Source organism: Panulirus ornatus, chromosome 30 (genome assembly GCF_036320965.1).
Source record: "Panulirus ornatus isolate Po-2019 chromosome 30, ASM3632096v1, whole genome shotgun sequence".
In the NCBI taxonomy this organism is placed as follows: Eukaryota; Metazoa; Arthropoda; class Malacostraca; order Decapoda; family Palinuridae; genus Panulirus; species Panulirus ornatus.
Window position 1 is genome coordinate 3102994 of NC_092253.1, and position 17986 is coordinate 3120979.

Here is a 17986-nt window from a genome sequence, read left to right on the forward strand (position 1 = left end):
AATAACGGTAGAAATGAGGCTTATGCTAGGTGAGTGATGACTGTGTTGCTTACCGTCTTTCTTTTGTATTTCTTGGTCGCGAAAGGGATTCGGGTGTTCCTTGAATATCAGTTTGTTTTTTCTTCCGATTTATCGTTCATTTTTGCCGCGAGGGGTCGCTGCTTGGCATGTAAGGTAATAGCGTGATACCAACTCCACCCTCAAGCGTCCTACATGTTACAGAAATTCGTGCGTAGAAAAGGCACAGAGTTTTTGTTTGATGGCGGATACTTTGCAGAACACAGCGTGCAACATCCCCCGATATCGGTTCACTTGAGACGCTTTGAACGGGAGCTTGCCAGCGTCACCATTCAAAAAACTGTGTTCTTCGCCTAGTACAACGACTGTACGAATCCCAGCATTCTGTTGTAGTCCAGCAAATGAGGTGACAAACTGCCGCTCGACTTAACCCAGACCAAACCTGGCATAAACCCCTTCCCCTTCCCCACTTCACGCAATCTCAAACGCAGCATCAGATCAGTTGTCCTGTGTGGAGTTACTTCTAATGGTCGGGTTCAGGATTTGCGTGTGAATGGACGAGTACGTCTCTTTCTTTGGTCAAAAGGGACCATTTAGTTCATTACCTCGCGTCTACTGACCCATAAGGGTCATGTCAGAGGCGGATGGCATCGAGGTGGTAGTGAAGATGACCTTTGACCTGACCCTCCAAAGTGACCGAAACTAAGTTCAAGTTCGGTCACCTAGCAGTTGTATTACCCATGACCAACCATCGCTGTTAATCACCCATCGCTGATTATACGCCACCTCAGACTACCCCTCACACCTGACCACCCCTCACAACTGGCCAGCTTTGACCAGCGTTAGTGGTGTGGCCTGTGACTCGGGGCAGGTGTTGTCGAGGTGTCAGCTGCAGGGGCTGAGCAGCAGCTGGTCAACTGTGGCAGGTCACAAGGGTTATCCGGCCTTCCCTCAACAACGGGAGCTTTCCTCCCGAGGGCAGCACCGCCTCGACGGCTGACAGGTAATTACAAGTTACCTGTGGGTGATTAAGCGTCCTCTTGTTGGTTCACCGTTGTTGAACCCCCGTACAGCTTTTTTTTTTTTTTGATCCTGAACTTTTCTCTGTATAGCATTAGGCATCGGGAAATAGGTATAGAAGATCGTTGTAGGTATAATTCAGCGGCCTTTACTCTGTGATGGAAATAAGTTAAGACCCTTCCCGTGAACCAGGGTCGGCAGGCGAGTGATGTGCCTCAGTAAATGGTGCTCCTCTACCGAAGTGAAAAATGCTAAGACTCTAGGCGACTCAGATGTCTTGCGGACGTAGGGTCGACCCACCCTGCCTACGGGCCCAGCCTTTCTCCTAGTTGCATGACACAGTGCCATTATGCTAACGAGTGGAGCAGTGGTGAGTGTGTGTTTGTGGGAGGAAGGAGGCAGTGGTGAGGCTTTCAGGTCTCGTAACCCATGTGTGAGCAGTGAGTATATCGAGACCTGTGGTCCATAGGGACTCGTATCCAGCTGTTGGAGGACTTACTTTTGTACCTAACCCACCGCCACACACAGGAGAGTCATCCTCACAGCACTTATGGTAAATCACAAAGGTTAGGTCGGTGTACATTTATGTAAGCAGTGGAACAGTACATAAGGCATGTATTATTTTGCACTGACGGCAATAGTTTAAGACAGTGAGGTTGAGGGGCTTGCAACGCCCAGTTGCAAACGTACTACCTCCTTTGGTACGTCACAGTCAGTGGAGTATGTTGTAGAGGGTTCGTAACAGTGAGGGTCTGGAGGGCCAAAGTCAATGATAAAGGGGCATCCTGTTGTGTAGTGTTTTGTCGCGCGGTAACATGTTGAGGCAAGGGCGAGGCTGGTGCGTCTTATTTTCACACACCACTGCCATGTACACACACACACACACACACACACACACACACACATGAATACTCGCGTGTTTATGCCTGTCTGTCTGCCTCTGTTTCCCGCTGTCTTAGTCTGCCTGCCGTATGTTCTTCACGGTTCTGAACTGTTTGGTTGTCAGAGGGTCGTGGTTACCGCAGCCTGTAAGCCATTTTTAAGCCATTTTCTTCATCGACCTCTTTTACTGTACGGCGGGGCAATTCCCCTTCGTTTAACACTTTGAAAAGCTGTTCGTTACTCTAGTTTCCGTATGAGGTAGTTACTTACTCGTAAGTTCACGAGAAAAAGGTAATAACTCGAAATGTTAGGGGCTAGTTGATTTTAATCACTTACAGAGTTAAGCATACTTTGAGGAGCGAGTGCTAAAGATGGGTCAAGATTCTAAGTTTATTTTTTGCGACATCAGAACGACGCAGGGGCGCCTTCGATTTTGATTCTTGCCGCAAGAGCAACTAGTTTACTGTGGGACTCTCATCCTTCCTGTAGGCGGTGGTGCAGAGGAGGAGAAAGAGTGCACACAACCGGTCCAGAGATTTGGCTTCGATGATTGAATGACACTGTAGTGGCGCCTTCCTCTACCCGGCCAGCGACTTACCAGTGGAATTATCTACTCCCACAGTGATTCATTGCAGGATGTGTTACTTTGTACATGTGTTTACCACAGGCTGGGCGATCTTCGTGCCTTGTCAGGAAGTATTGGGTTTACGCGGAAGATTTTCCCGAGTTGGAATATATGGAGGTGCACCATGAAGTTAAATTTGCACAGGTGAGATTGCAAACCCTCGTTCGGTTGTATTCTGATGCAACGGGCTGTTACTGTTTGCTTCTTCCACCGGCGCCCATCTCCTCAGTACACCCTGGTCGTTGTGTATTGTGGTGATATCTGTTGTTTACCGGAGGCAAGGTGTGGAGTCTAGAATTTCTGACCGTCCAATCTTTGTTTATTTCATTACTTTATGATTTTTTGACCTCAGTTTTTTCTGAAAATTTCTTCTCGTTTTCTTTGAATAACTTATTCACGTGTACACACACACACACACATATATGTGTGTGTGTGTGTGTGTGTGTGTGTGTAAGGGTAAGAGACGGGGCAACGCGAGGGTGAAGCTCTCTCCGTCACACACAAACAGCCACAGAATACAGGAACTCGTGTATTTCAAGTGTTTATGCTCCGATGAAGGAATAACTCTCCACATGAGGACGTGACCAGACGTCTCAGTCCTCACCTGGGTACCTCCTCGTCAGGCTCCTTCCTGGTATAGTGTACACGAAACTCGGTAAAGACTACTGACGGAAGGACCCCGGAACCATCGTATGGTGTACCTGTAATGGCGTTATGCCAGAGAGGATTGTGTGTGTGTGGGAGGGTGTATGTAGGACACTTGCCTTAGTGTTCCTGGGCTGTCCCTGTCAACAGATGGGTGGCGAACGGTTCTGGCTTACCTTTGTTCTGTTAACCCTCATAACACTCCCGTGAGCTATACCATTGTGGTAGAGGCGGTGGTGGAGTCGGTTGGTTAGTGTGGCAGGTCTTGGGCACCTCGTCTCGTGTGATGGTAACAACAACTACCTTCCTTATTTTGCGTTTTCTAGGCAGAGCTGAGGAGGTCACCTCGAGCTTCTCATCTGGGGCAAGGCTTCACATACTTCATACACTTGTGGTGTGCACAACTCTTAGGCCCCATCGAGTGGGTGGGTAACGTTGCATCCCCCTGTAACGCCGACATATCACTGGTACTTAGCGCAGTTGATGATGGGTCATTGTTGGTCCCGGTGGGTAATTATATCTCTGTTATATAGAAAGGATGATTGGCTACGTCCGAAGTAATTAGGCCGCAGGAACTAGTCACCTCTATCGTGCAAGCTTCATGTCTCTGGTTCACTTTGTTTAATTCCTTGGAGGCTTGTTCGTCATAAAGAAGGGTAGTACCCTGTGTCGCAGCCTCCTCTGACAGTGATGGGTCTGCTATACGGGTTGCGACAGCCTCACACCTTTCGTCTTGGTGAGGCGATATTGATATGATTTTGTATTACTGATGTTGACCTTAGTGGACCACTTCCTGGCTGCTTCCGTGACTCCGATCCACGCTGGTTCACACTGCACCAGGCTGGTCGCAACACCCGACAGGCGATTCGTTCTTGACCCCTTTGTGGTGATGGAGAACTGGCTGAATCAGTCTCCTTTCCCTCAACAGTTGGATTGTGGAACTATTTACCATATCTTGATTAGCGGAGCACCAGCGATCATCAGCAGGGGTCGGCCCCACAGCGCGTTTACATGTACGTAACTATTCGTTCATTCCTTTAGCACGTGCGACTGTGTCTCGGTAAGTTAGGAGTATCCAAGTCCGCTGGCTGAATGCTGAGGCCGGCCGCGAGGAATCCAGCCATCGTGATTGGCTGTGTCGGCGAATGTTTCATGGTCATTTGATGATTGTAGACCATTCCCACCATCACGGCCTGGTGATTGGTGTCATATTGGTTGATGACGGTGGTTGGTGTGTCGGCAGATGGTTGGCTTGCACTGTGACTGCGTGTGTGTGTGTTTGTGTGTGTGGTGGTCCTCCAGCTGTGATCCAATTGTCTCGGGCAACTGCTCTTGACACAGAATTGTGAGGTACGTACACCACACCAGCCGGCTACTAGGTTAGGATTCATTCCCTGCCCTCATATCGTTAGCCATACACATTCCTACCTCCGTTTTGTTCTCTCCTCATACGATCAGTTTTCGCCAACATTCATGGAACCCGGGAATCAGTTTTAAGACCCGTGATGACGACCAGTGGAAGGGCAGAGGACGTGGACGTTAAGCCTGTGTCTGACGGAACTCCGGGTAGGTGCTTGTTCCCTGGACTTGAACCGTGGGGGTCATTTTGCATGGCTCACATAGAGAATATGTAGGTATTTTGCATCATCATATTCAGAGAGTCGTGCGCTTCATGGAATCAAACGCCAGCCTGCACCATTTTGGCGTAAACTTTTACCCTCCCGACGCAGGAACCCCTTCTGTGGGGCTTCTTCAGCGTTGAGGAAGTCAGCCACGTCCGTCGGGAAGGATCACGAGTGCGTTGATAATCGGAGTATGTCTGTGGGAGGTGAGTGCAGGACACAATACTGCCCACGTATCTCCTGCGTGTCGTAAAAGGCGACTAAGAGGTGGTTGGAGCGTGTGGCTTGAAATCCTCTCCTCCTGTACACATTACCAAAAGAAGGAACAGAGGAAGAGGCTAATGGGACTTTTCTTCGAAGACTTGGTCGTCTGTTCTTGACGCTACATACCTCGCCTCGCGGGAAATAGAGAAAACGCTCGAAAGAAGGGGGGAAAAAATGTTTTCTTGCTACGCTAGGGAAGTAAAGGCCAGTAGAGGTGGTGCTAGGAGAGTAATACGCGAACTGTGAGTAACATCGGCGTGTCGCCACTCTCAGGAAGCGGGAGGAGGTCGGTAACGGTAGAGTGAGGCCGCTGCCGCCCACACCGCTAATTGTGATGGGTCTCCCCTTGGCCTATACCAGTCCAGCTGGATGGTCATTCTGCCAGGTCTTCCCTATTCAAGGAGGCGACTACAGTGACCGAGGCCTTGACCTACTGACCTCTCCTCGTTCGGGACAACCTCTCCCATCAGCTCCGGGAAAGGAACACCAGCTGAGCCATGAGGCGGGTTGTAGAAGGGGGTTCCGATAACTACGGCTGTAGTGATTGGGTCATGATGTAGCGGGTTTGTGATGATAAGACCTGTTGTATAATGTCGAGGACCTTGGCTTGCCATTAATGAAGGGTAGTTAAGCTCAGCCTCTGCCAATTCCTCCCATCACCCTGTTAACCGTTTGGTTGGTTCAGGATGAGGAGTAGCAGACGGGAAGACGCAGACTAACATCTGTTTGACCAGGATGCGAGCATGAGCCCCGGTGTCACGGCAGGCACGAGCCCTTGTCATATTGCAGTGTGTCGTACTGTGCCTGGCCGACTTTCCCTCTTGACCCTTTCAGTATGGCGGTGCGACCCTCGAGTATGATAGAGTGAACCCCTCTCTAAGGGTCATACCGTTGTGCCTAAGGGTCATACCGTCGTGTCTAAGGGTCGCACTGTCGTTCGTAAGGGTTGAGCCGTCAGTGAGATGGTGTTGCGTGGTGGCGTGAGTGTCAGCTGGTAGCTGACAGCCTGGGGTCAGCTTGTCGCTCGGTCTCTCCGTCGTGATCCTCCAAACGCCACCCCCGGCTGACAGTCTTGGTGATGACGTCTGTAGTCCCCGGCGTTCTACGAGGACGAAGTGGTTGGGCTCCACCTGTGTGTACGTGGGATGATTGGTAATAGATACCTACGGGGGTGACTCCCCACTGTGTACGTGGAAAGGTTCTAGCAGTATGCTCGTGGTTGTGCTCTGGGGTTGGCTCGTGGCGCCCGGAATGTTTATGGGGGGGAAGGGGGGGCTCTTAGACCCCGGCCCAGCGCGGGTCTCATGTCTTACAAACTGTGCCGGGTAATTATTATTATTATTGACCCACTCTCCCTCCCTCCTCCCCCTACTACTCCTCAGTCTCGACAGATGGTCTGAGATGGCCGTTACATTCAAATAGTTCTCGTTTTAATATCAGTTGTCGTTGAGGCTTCCGCCCTGCGCGTGGTCGTGTTTCCATCGCAATCGCCGCAAGCTGACTGGCTCCTGCTGGGGTAACGGAGTTCTCTAGTAGTCTATAATTTTTAGCTAGTGTTTTCTTGGTTTATTTCATGCTAAAGTCTAAATGTGGGTGAGAGTAAGCCAAGTTTACTTGCGTACAAGCCCCTTGAAGTGGGCTCATTCACTGATCCACTGAGGTTCTGAAATGATAATCATTGCTAATTTTGAGAAATTTCGTAAGTTCGTCATGGTGGAAAAGATGAGAACTACAGAAGTAGGTGTGCAAGGAGTAGAGAACTTAGTTAGGGCTTAGGAGAAATGGATCTTTGTCATAAAGTGCATATTTCTAGTCATAAATTTAACAGGCATTTCTCTTCTAAGTCACATGCATTCTCCTATAGTCTATCCCCTCAAAGTCTTGTATTTATCCTCCGTTACCGCGATACAGCCTGGAGGGGGCGCCACAGTAGTAGCCTTATGTTCTGTGCATTCCTTTGTATTTTCAAGTCAGAGTCCAGGAAATTCCGTCTCAACTGCTCACTTGGTTTGGCGCTTGCCCGCCGCTGACCGAAGACAACCCGGTCATTAGTTTTTGCAGGACGATAATATATAGGTCGTCCGCTTGTGGTAGGTGGTCCTAGCGGTACTCTGTGTGAGCGTGTATCTCTGTGGGTGCTCATTATGCAGGAACGTCTTTGGAAGTAACATGTGTAGTTATCATTATCACGTTCTCCCACCCGCCCTGACTTCGACGAGAGCCAGAGAGAATGGTCAGGCGCCAGACTGCTACGGAATAATGACTTGACATATGTTAGGTTCAAGAGGTGAAGTTCTTTATCGGTGGTTACTACGCTAACTTACCAAATTTCATTCCACATCGGTATTTTGAAGGGGTGCTTTCCCGGACTTGCGCCAGTGCCTGCTGGTCTGTTTGCCTTGAAAATCAAACTTTTCCTCCTCAGAAATATGAAATAGTGCTGCCTTTTTCAAAGGGTGACCGTTCTTTTAATCTTTCCATCTGTCATTTTAGTAATCTGACATATGTCCCTTCCAGTCTGGGAATCTTGCCCTAACTCCCTTTTCCTTAAAGCATCCAGAATCTAATTTGTCTGGTTATTCTTTTTATTTATTTTGATTCATTCATTACGCCTCAGGGGGCAACAAGCGTAGTAACAAAACCATGCAGCAAACGCTTATTGCACGAACACTCCGAGTCACGTAGGACGCGCTATTGACGCGGGGCTCGGAGACATCTGAGGTAGTAGGTTCAGGACAGTGGAACTTCGCACCCCCCACCAAAGCGTGGTTTGCGAGCAAGAATTACATCCAAATTATTATGTAGAAGAAGGTGGTGACGTATAGTATACAGTGACTCTCCCTGTGGTAGGAGGATCTCTGACAGAGAGGCAGTCGAGGCAGTAGTGTTAAAGGGTGTTGGAACATTTACGGAGTTTGCAGGAAGGGAAGTTGCAGGTCATCCCCGCCAGGTAGGTCTTTATCCTGGCCCAACGCGGGCAGAGACAACAGTATGTCTGCCCACCAGCAGTCCATGTCGACGAATGCTTGTATGGATAAGGTGGAGAACGACCATACTGTTGGGTGGATATATATACTTATGCCCTGTTCATTATCCCTGCCATGGGTAGTAGGGAGAGGAGCGGCTAAAATCTCACAACTGTCCCGTCTCCTTTGATGCCTGTGTTCCTACCAGTCAACGCAGTAAACAGAACGGGCGCTTCGTTCGTATTACCGTAACAGTTAGTGTATTACGGAGTTCCCCCGCATTACACAGAGAGCTACCTCTGAGAAACTGAGAATCTGGAAACAGTTGCAAAGATTATAATCTGTGCAGCTATTCCCCGAGTATGCGAACAGATGCCGGCGGTAATCCGGGATACGGGAGCCTGGGTGTTTCCAGGAGGATCTTCCCTGCTGGTCATGCACCGTCCCTCCACAACGGGAAGAAGACGGCTCATGACTCGCGCGGCGAACCCGCTTCAGAAGGTCGACAGCCATTCAAGGGGAAACCAGACTCTCTACGCAACGGAAGATAACAATAAGAAAGCAGAATTCGCAGAAGAAATTGCGAGAAGGTTTGGCCATTGTACAGATAGTAGACTCGTGTACGTGACCAAGAATACCGTAGTTTCCGTAAACTAATCTTCTCTATGTCATTATCCAGAGGAGTCAGTGTTGGTTATGAGTGGGTAGAATGTATTACCAATAGCTTCCGAGGCTGATTACGGGGCCTACCGTTGTCCATAATCCTGGTTGTAACTCGACGTTTGATTGACACTGCTTGGAGTGGACACGCGGACCGCGAGCATGAGTGATGTGTTCCCTGTCATGTTCCATATACAACAAGTGTGGATTTTAGTCGTTTGATTTACACAGTCTGTGTAGACAGCCATTCCGGCAAGGAATCATCTTCTTACGCAGGGTTGGTAGTATAGTCCTTTCAGAGGTCTCCATATATATATATATATATATATATATATATATATATATATATATATATATATATAACAAGGACTTTCATGAATGTCGTCATTAGTCAGGGTTGCTTTGTTAGGGTAATTTCGATTACCCAGCCTTGATTCGTCAGCTCCGTGAACTGTCCTGACATCATCATGTCACTATATACTTCTAGATATTTGACGGACGCATCCCGTTATGAACAGTCGTGCCCTGTGATGTTTTCGGTTTATGAAGTGATTTCTCCTAGTTTTTTTCTTAAACGAAGGAGCGCAGAATTTCCTGCGTTGAACGTCATGATCTTGGGAGTGATAGTAGAAAACTCGCTGGAAACCCGGTTGGTACAGGCTCGCAGACTGTTGTTGTCGTCACTGGATGAGATTGTGGTGGTACATACCGGTACTTCAGTTAGTCGTTCTTGCACACGCTTTCCGGGGCTTCTCTCAAAGCCACGGTCCACACCATCACTAGCGATAATTGTCTTCTCTTGCCTCCTCGTAATATATATATATATATATATATATATATATATATATATATATATATATATATATATATATATATATATATATATATATTTTGAAGGCTTTAAAACAATTCTTGGTCGCTTTGGTATTTGGCGAATGTTCTCTGGAAGGAGTTGTGTTCTGTGTTGTATGACCTGACAGACTGACGCAGCTTTGGTTATTCTGTCTGAATGGCTTTTGGAGAGGTAATGTTTTGGTTCCTTGTATTAATACTTTCGAACTATATTCCTTATCAGGGTATCGCTGGACTGCTTTTTGTTACTTTCCATGCTGTGTTTGCAGTTTGTTGTCCCGCAAGTTTGTCATGTCATCACATGTTCATATTCCTATATAACTCCATCATCAATGGTAATGCGAACTTTTTCAATATTTTTCAATATGATTTTTTTTTCTTTTCAGACCTGGAAGCCGTTTTCTTGCCCCTCCCTGTACGCTCTTTATATTCCTCAGTATGTTTAATCATGTTGAGAGCCCGGACCCAGTTTAAGTGATTGAGTCGTGATCTGGGTTGACCGCGTTCCGTACGCAGGGTAACATGGCTGTCGCATATAATATCCTCGTGGATATTTGTACATAAACTTATATATATATGTGTGTGTGTGTGTGTGTGTATAAGATTTCAGGAGACTCCTCCACAGACTAAACATCCCTCACCTCGTTTAACATGACCTTTCTGAGCATGTTCATTTTGTGTAGGAATCTGACGTTAGAGTGGGAAGGTAGCGCGGCAGACGGTGGCCGCAGTAGGCCGGGGCGCGGGCCGGTCGCGGAACCCAACTGGACTTTGCAACCGTGGCCAAGTGTCACTATTATTTGTTAATTATTTACACATAAACCTCGACGAGTCAGTTATGTATAACGGCGACGACTGACGGTGTGCTTGGCCGTCTGCTGGAGCCGCCCTGCCCCACAGTACTACTCTCCTGCAAGCAGCAGAAGCGGCTGCTTGTTTTAGAATGTAAGGAGGTGGGTGGTAGAGCATGGAGGTATGGTAGGGGCCAAGAGTGAGTCATGCTCCTCCCTCCTGCCTCCTGTCCTGGTGATGGGTACCTGGTGCAGTCCCTTTGGTGAGTCCTACTCTGCCACATCCTTAGAAGGATGCTAGGATTTCTTCTCCATGCTGTGGGACCCTCCGGACACACACCTTGCTCTGACCTCCCTTGGCCGTTCTCACAGACATGATGTTACCCCATCTGCTGTGTGTCCACCTCCTGTAATATTTGTTCCCGACACAAAGAGAGCGATCGTGAGAAGGTGCTCGGTTTAGCGAGTACCAACAGTCGAGTATATCGTGGTGACTGGTGTGTGACCAGTCAGGGGTGATTAAGGGGTATGAGAAGCGAAAGTACAGTGGAGTATTGGACTGATAGGGTACTGTACCTTACAGCAAGTTACGGTGTAGTATTGAATAGGTACAGTACCTTACAGAAAGGTACATTTTAGTATGTGCTACGCTGTCTGTGTGGTAGATGTTGCAGGTGTAATAATAATGATAATAGTAATAATGATAATAATAGTGATAACGGTTTATCTGGCTCTCGCCACGATTGAAAATATATAACCCATATTACAGACAGCTAGGCTATTTATAGGGGGGGAAGACAATATTCTTTTTTAGACAAACACTTGTATGAAAGTAACGTAGCTTAATGTTATTGGGTTGAAGCGCAGGGAGACCATCTGTCTTCAGTCCACGAAAAATAGAGACGAAAACAAAGAGGATGTAATGATGGTGCTAACGTGTTCTCTCCAGCTTAGTATGTCGTCCAGAGTGACTCCGAGAAGCTTAGAGGAATAACATCTTGTGAGGCAGTAGCAGGGTGGGACAGGGCTGGAAACGAGTTTGACGACGCTCACTGAGAAAGTCTTTTAAGCCATGGAACGAGACTTCTCCACAGTCCATAGTTGATGGCTATGTTATTTATTGTTTTATGGTTGATAGCCACAGAAGTCTTTCTTTTCCTTAGGTTACGGTAGATAAAGTCCATGAACATGAGACAGTGGGTGGTAGAGGAAGTCTTCGTATTGCCGTAATGTTAAGGGTCTGCGGAGCTGCTGTTTGTGTAAACACAGTTGAACATCAAATTTTTGCCGAGTAAGCTGGGGATTGGGGTAATGGCAGCGGACAGATGTTATTAGTGTATGTAGGTGGGAAGTTGTTGTGTAGGCGTGAGACGGAGGCAGGTATGTTGCATGTGTGGTGCCGTGAGGTGAGTGTAGGGCAGGTGTTGAGGTGTGACCATCTGTCGCAGGAGGATAACGGTGCGACAACTGACGGCCCTCACCCTCCTCCCGCAACCGCTGCCGCACATGTGGGTCACCCGCACCCAATCCACATGACCGATCCCCACCACCACCACCACCAACGGTGGGCAGTGAGCACTTACGAGATTTTGTTAAAAGGCTTGGCTAGTCCTTAGTGTTCACCCGAGGGAAATATAGTCATGGAGAATTGAGTTATGTGAGTTAAGAGTTCTCACATGATATGTGAGATGGAGAGATTGTATGTTTATGTATTGGAAGCTAGCAGCCCATGTTTGAGCGAGGCTGAAAGAAAAGACAACTTCTAGGCCAAATTAGTGAAACTTGACAGCTATTGAAGTGCTCACTTCGCAGCCGTCACAAACCCTCGCGGTATCTTTGGTTGGTGGCTACCTATTACGTTCCAGAGGCAGAGAAACGGAATGGGTTCGAGAGTTTTGTAATAAGGGGTTAGGTAATGGACTAGTCAGAAGAGTGATGTAATGGCTGTTGGGTGGAGGGTAAGATAATCGCTAAGGGTTAGAGGATGAGGTGATGGGTGAGGAGAGGATAATGGAGTAAAGAATGGAGGGTGAAAGTAACGGGTAAGGGATGAAGAACATTAGTTAGCAGCAACTAAGGAAGAGTTTTGCCTTTGCCTCTCCCTACTGTGTTGAGTGTCACTGGTGTATATTGTTTTCCAAAGCAGCCGTTGTCTTATATATATATATATATATATATATATATATATATATATATATATATATATATCCAGTACGTAGGTCGACAGAGATGTCACACGGGCAACCATGGTCCTGATGTGACAGAATCAAATGGAGCTCAAATATAGCGGCAGAGCCAGTGCAAAATTGCATACTTTAGAAATTTTCCCTGGGTATGTGCATTGGTTGTTAGTTACACTAGGTGCCAGTGGGCATAGAGAGCGTCTAGAAACATGTCCGAAATGTCATTAATGTGTAACCTGTGTGATGAGTGTATTTGTGAGCGTGAGGAAGCGGGCGCGACCCGGCACGCACGGAGGCCGCTCGGGAACAACGGATAGCGGGCACGGCGGAAGTGCAGGACGGGCGGCCAGGGCGGTCACCGTTGGTCTGAGGCGCCCGACCATCAGTAGGGAGGGCTGGGTAGAGTGAATTAGGGGAAGGGAGAAGGGGTTGCCTAGAGGAATCGGTTGAGGAAGGAGAAAAAAGAAAAAGTTAAAATGCAACACTTTTATCCCGTGACATACTTTGTTTCGACACGTCTCAAACTTTAAAGCAAGCATTTTATACGGTTGCCCTAATAGTTGTTATTATTATTATTATTATTATTATTATTATTATTATTATTATTATTATTATTTCCATAAATCCAAAACCAGTGTATGGCGTATGGAAGATTCCATGATTTATTGTATAGTGATAGGATGGGTATTAATGGCGATATAAGATGATAGCTAGACTTTATTTATTTTGTATTAAAGTAAGGTAGTCACTTTGATGTCATATAATGATATATTAGGCTAACCATTAATGATAATGTATAACGAAAGGCTGTACATTAATGATACTTTAGACGCTAGTGAAAGTTTAACGATAGTGTATAATGTACAGCAAGGCTAGTAGCTACGGCCGGATTATGAAACTCATATTGATGGAAGGGCCATACATTTATTTTACCTCCATTTTTTCCTCTAATCACTTATACATAAAAAGAAATACAATTGAAAAATACAATTGATCTGATGTTTCATTCAGTTAATTAATTTAGCTGGTCACGATAGAAATTTATTTATGTAAAGTTTCGTAAATACTCAATTAATAGATAAATTCATTAATTCATTCTAATTCTTCTGAGTTTGTTAAAAGGCCAGTCAAAAACCACTCAAGGGCCGGATTTGGCCCGCTGGCCGCCAATTGATGTATTGGGTTTGATTATAGAGGAGGTGTTAATGATAATGATATCTTAGGTATTAATTATATTGCATAAGTTAAGTTAGGCATTAATGAGGATTGATAATGGTGTATAATGACAGACAGGGCATTAGTAATAGTGTATGATGAAAGGCAAAGTTTGATGATAGGTTATGATAATAGGCAAGGTAATAATCGTGTACGATGATATGCAAGGCATTAATGGTAGGGTATAATGATAGGCTAGGCATCAATAGCAACGTTCATGCTAAATCTGTAATGTACATTTGCAGGGTGAGGAGGTGGATATGAGGTCCCGTGATGAGGTGGTGTGTTGGCAGGGGGAGGCATGCAGGCGGCTAGGTTGGGCCTCTGAGACCAGGTTCACAGCAGCAGGCCCTTCTGGATCGCCTGCTGCACCATGTTAGGATCCCACCTCGCTACCTACATGCTGTGGCTGCTGCTGCTGTCTTTTTGGCTGCCAAGATCCATGAAGAAGATGAGGTAAATGTCATAAAACTTTAACCAGCCTGGCTAAAACTGAGATGAAAGGGATAGAGTTGAGTAGTTGTTGAAGACATATATAATGTAATTGGGGAAAATGAAAAAAGAAGTGATGAGTCTGGCTGCGGGAAAACTGATACATGTGTACTGTGTTTTATTTTTCGTGAAACAGCATTGGCAACTGAATGCTCTAACCATGGCCATGTTTTATCTTTCCAACAAGAAAAATGTATCAAGACTACGCTTTAATAATATGGTTCAGATAATCCCAAATCACATGCAATACCCACTGGTGGTTAATGAAGTTTCTAAAACTGTAATACTTTTTTTTTTGATATTCAGTTTTGAGATATTCTTGAATGTTGTACAGTACTTGTGAGCAATTAGTTGGAGTTGCAATTTTTGACAAAGAATACCGTGGTTGTTGTGGGGTGCCACCTTCCTAAGGTTGCTGATCATGCCATTATATTTCTTACACTGTGAAGTTTGAGTGTTGTTATAACATTTGATTAAATGAGGATATATTATCTGTGCCTTGTAATTAATAATTTTTTTAATAGAAATGCTCAAAATATATGATTACCTGAAAGCTTAAAACTTTTAGTTTTGATAATTGGAGGAGTATGTGGTATGACTAGATGTTATGAAGAAAGAAATGAAGGGGTATATTAGAGAATTGATATGGCAGGAAATGCAAAGAGAATTGATTGTGGAGTGTTAGGGTGGATTAATGTAATATTTTGAGGTGGTTTGGGCGTATGGAAAGAATACAAGATGGTGAGTTTACAAGGAGAGTGTATGATAGTATGATTAAAGGAGTTGTTGTAACAGGAAGACCACCTGTGACATGGAGGAATAAAGTAGAAGAATACTGGAAGGAGAGAGATGGTGGAAGAATGTGTAGAATATTGTATGTGAGAGAGGTAAGTAAGGACAGGGATAAGTGGAGTTCTCAAAGGGAATGGGCATCAAAGATATTGATAGATGGATAGATAGGTGAGAGTAAAAATGAAATGCAATGGAACACAAAGTAAAATAGGTTAGTGGCATTTATATTTTGCTGTTATTTGACAGTTGAAAAATTTAAACTTTTGCCCCCATTTTTGTACATTTTACTTAAGTGAAAAATAGCCCTTACAGATGCAGTGATATATTTCTTATGTATGTCAGAATGTACCTGCAACGATAGAAGTTGTAAAGCAAGGCGGCATGAATTGTTCACATCGTGAACTTCTGCGAATGGAAAAGGTATTACTGGACAAATTGTCATGGCACCTGCAGTCAACCTCCATCTTAGACTTCCTGCAGGTTCTACATGCCCTTGCCATTGTCGCTGCTCCCAAACACCAGCAAACCAATAGGTATATGTACTGTAACACTCAGTAACTTTAAGACATTCTTTTTTTCCACTCAAGTCCAGATGATGAGTGCATTTGTTAAGGTTTTTGTGTAGTATCTGGTAACATACAAACAGTAAATCTGTGGTCAGAAACATATTCAAGTGCTGCTTTAAGGATAGGAGTAGTAGACCAATAAGTTTGTTTTAGGTGATCAGACATCCTTGCCCTTGTCAACCTATGGATTTAGACATAGGGACCTCAGTTTCTTAATATTGATTATTACAAAGATGCATATTGCTAACTTGAATGATTAAATGGATAGTAAGAGAAATGAATGATGAAGTAAGCAGATATCTTCACTACCAAAAGCCACAGGTTCTACAATGGAGTTCTCCGAGGAACATTTCTTTTTCCAACTATGTAACCTCTCATCACCTCATGTGAAGGTTTTTTCATGTGTAGATGATCTCTTAGTCACTTCATAGCTCCCTGACAATACTCAGGCAACAACAAACTTGCAACATGTGATAATGCAATTAGAACACTAGCCCAGTCTAAACAAATGTCTGGATCACCACAGAAATTTACAGTTACCCTCCTAACACCTGATCAACATAATTGAAATCTGCACCTTTCCATCACCCTTCATAGTCAACCACTCCCAGTGAACAAAATTCCAAATATACTAGTTATCACATATGACACACCTTTGACATTAATTCCCCACACCTAAAGCATGAGGGCAATGTCTATTAAAAAAAAACTAGATATCCTCAGAACATTTATTACTACCAGATTTGGGCCTAAAAAAGAATCCCTTAGTGTTCTCTTCAACCATTTCATTCACTCCACTCTAAACCAGAAAGAAGCTACATGGATCTGTACCAGAGTGATTTTTTTAAACTGTGGATTTTCAATGAATATTTGTACCACACTGAAATGTCAGTTTAGAGTAGTTGCTGTAAAGTGGTATTCCTTTTTGTATTATGAAAAACAACATATTTAGTTTGCTTTATAATGTCATGAATTTTTAATGTTATATATTAAGCCCCTTTTTTTATCTGCATCATCAGTATTCCTTTTTGTATTATGAAAAACAACATATTTAGTTTGCTTTATAATGTCATGAATTTTTAATGTTATATATTAAGCCCCTTTTTTATCTGCATCATCAGTACTGAATCTTTTAAAGCTAATGCCTTAAGCAAATGGGATGACTTTACATATCTACTGTAGGTGCTTCTTTTTTAAGTGCAGAGTCCTGTGATGGATGTGATAGTAGGTATTTTAAATTTGTTGGGGCAGGGACACTTTTTTTTCGTAAGCTGTTTTTTATAGTCAAATGGGATCCCAGTTAATTCATATGTTAAGGGACTTATTAATTTTCCATAAAATTTTGAGGAATAGGGAACAACTAATACTGCCCATGTATCTTCTGCATATTGTGGAAGGCGGCTAAGGGCTGGTGCAGGGAGGCTGGAAATCTTCCTTGCCTATATTACTTTCCAAAAGAAGGAACAGAGGAAACGCCCAGATGAGGATCTATTATTCCCTAAGGCTCAGTCATCTGTATTGGATGCTACCTTTCTCAAGTGGGAAATAGCAGACATATATGAAAAAGAAAAGTAATAGAATAGTTTTATGATGTTTAACCATAGATTTTCAATCCTCTGTAGGAGTGGATCACCAACACGTCAGTTAAGCTACCTGACTGACAGACTGTGGCGAGTGGTGTGTTCTGCCCATAGTGGGAGTGTGAGACCATCCCTTTTAAGCCTGGCTTTGCTTTCTCTTGAACTAGATGCTTCTACTCCTGAACCAGGCCTGATGCTTTGGCTCCAGGCACTCACACAGGTTTGTGTTTCACATTTACAAACAGTATTGCATGAAGTATTTTATGTGAACAGCTTTACCATTTTCACTATACCTATTCCTGTTATTAATGAAGTTTGACTTATCATGAAAGTGAGAACTTTAAACAAGACCATTTTCTGGCTTAGAAGAGAACAGTCTCATGCTACTTAATCATATACATATAAACATTGCTACATAAACATTTACCCATGTATCAATATATACCAGTATATATATTTTTTATATTTTTCATGGTTTCCTGCCTTACCAAGGTTGCAACAGAAATGGATGAAACAACAGTCTCATTTACTTGCATCTATTCCTTAGATGTCGTGTAAAATGTGCTGAAACTAGGTCCCATCCAACCACTACCAGGTGCTGCAGACTATTCTGTGATTTTCCCTGGGTGCTTCATATACCCTGGTCCAGCCCATTGACAGCATATCACCCCTTGTTTAACACATTATTCCAATTCATTGATTCCAATGCACACCTCTCATCCTCTTGAAAGTTCATGCCATGATATCTCAAAGCCTCTCAGTCAATGATCCATTTTTTGCAGCAAGTAAATCATACATCAATAACATAATATA

General features: G+C 44.6%; 1 protein-coding gene across 1 annotated transcript in view; it reads left to right on the forward strand.

Moving 5' to 3' along the window:
* LOC139758328 (cyclin-I-like) overlaps window positions 1-17986 on the forward strand; it is a 54147-nt gene that overhangs the window by 24451 nt on the left and 11710 nt on the right. The window contains 4 exon segments of the mRNA XM_071679586.1: window positions 13989-14090; window positions 14092-14199; window positions 15370-15560; window positions 17216-17393. Of these exon segments, the coding sequence (XP_071535687.1) occupies window positions 13989-14090; window positions 14092-14199; window positions 15370-15560; window positions 17216-17393 (579 nt within the window).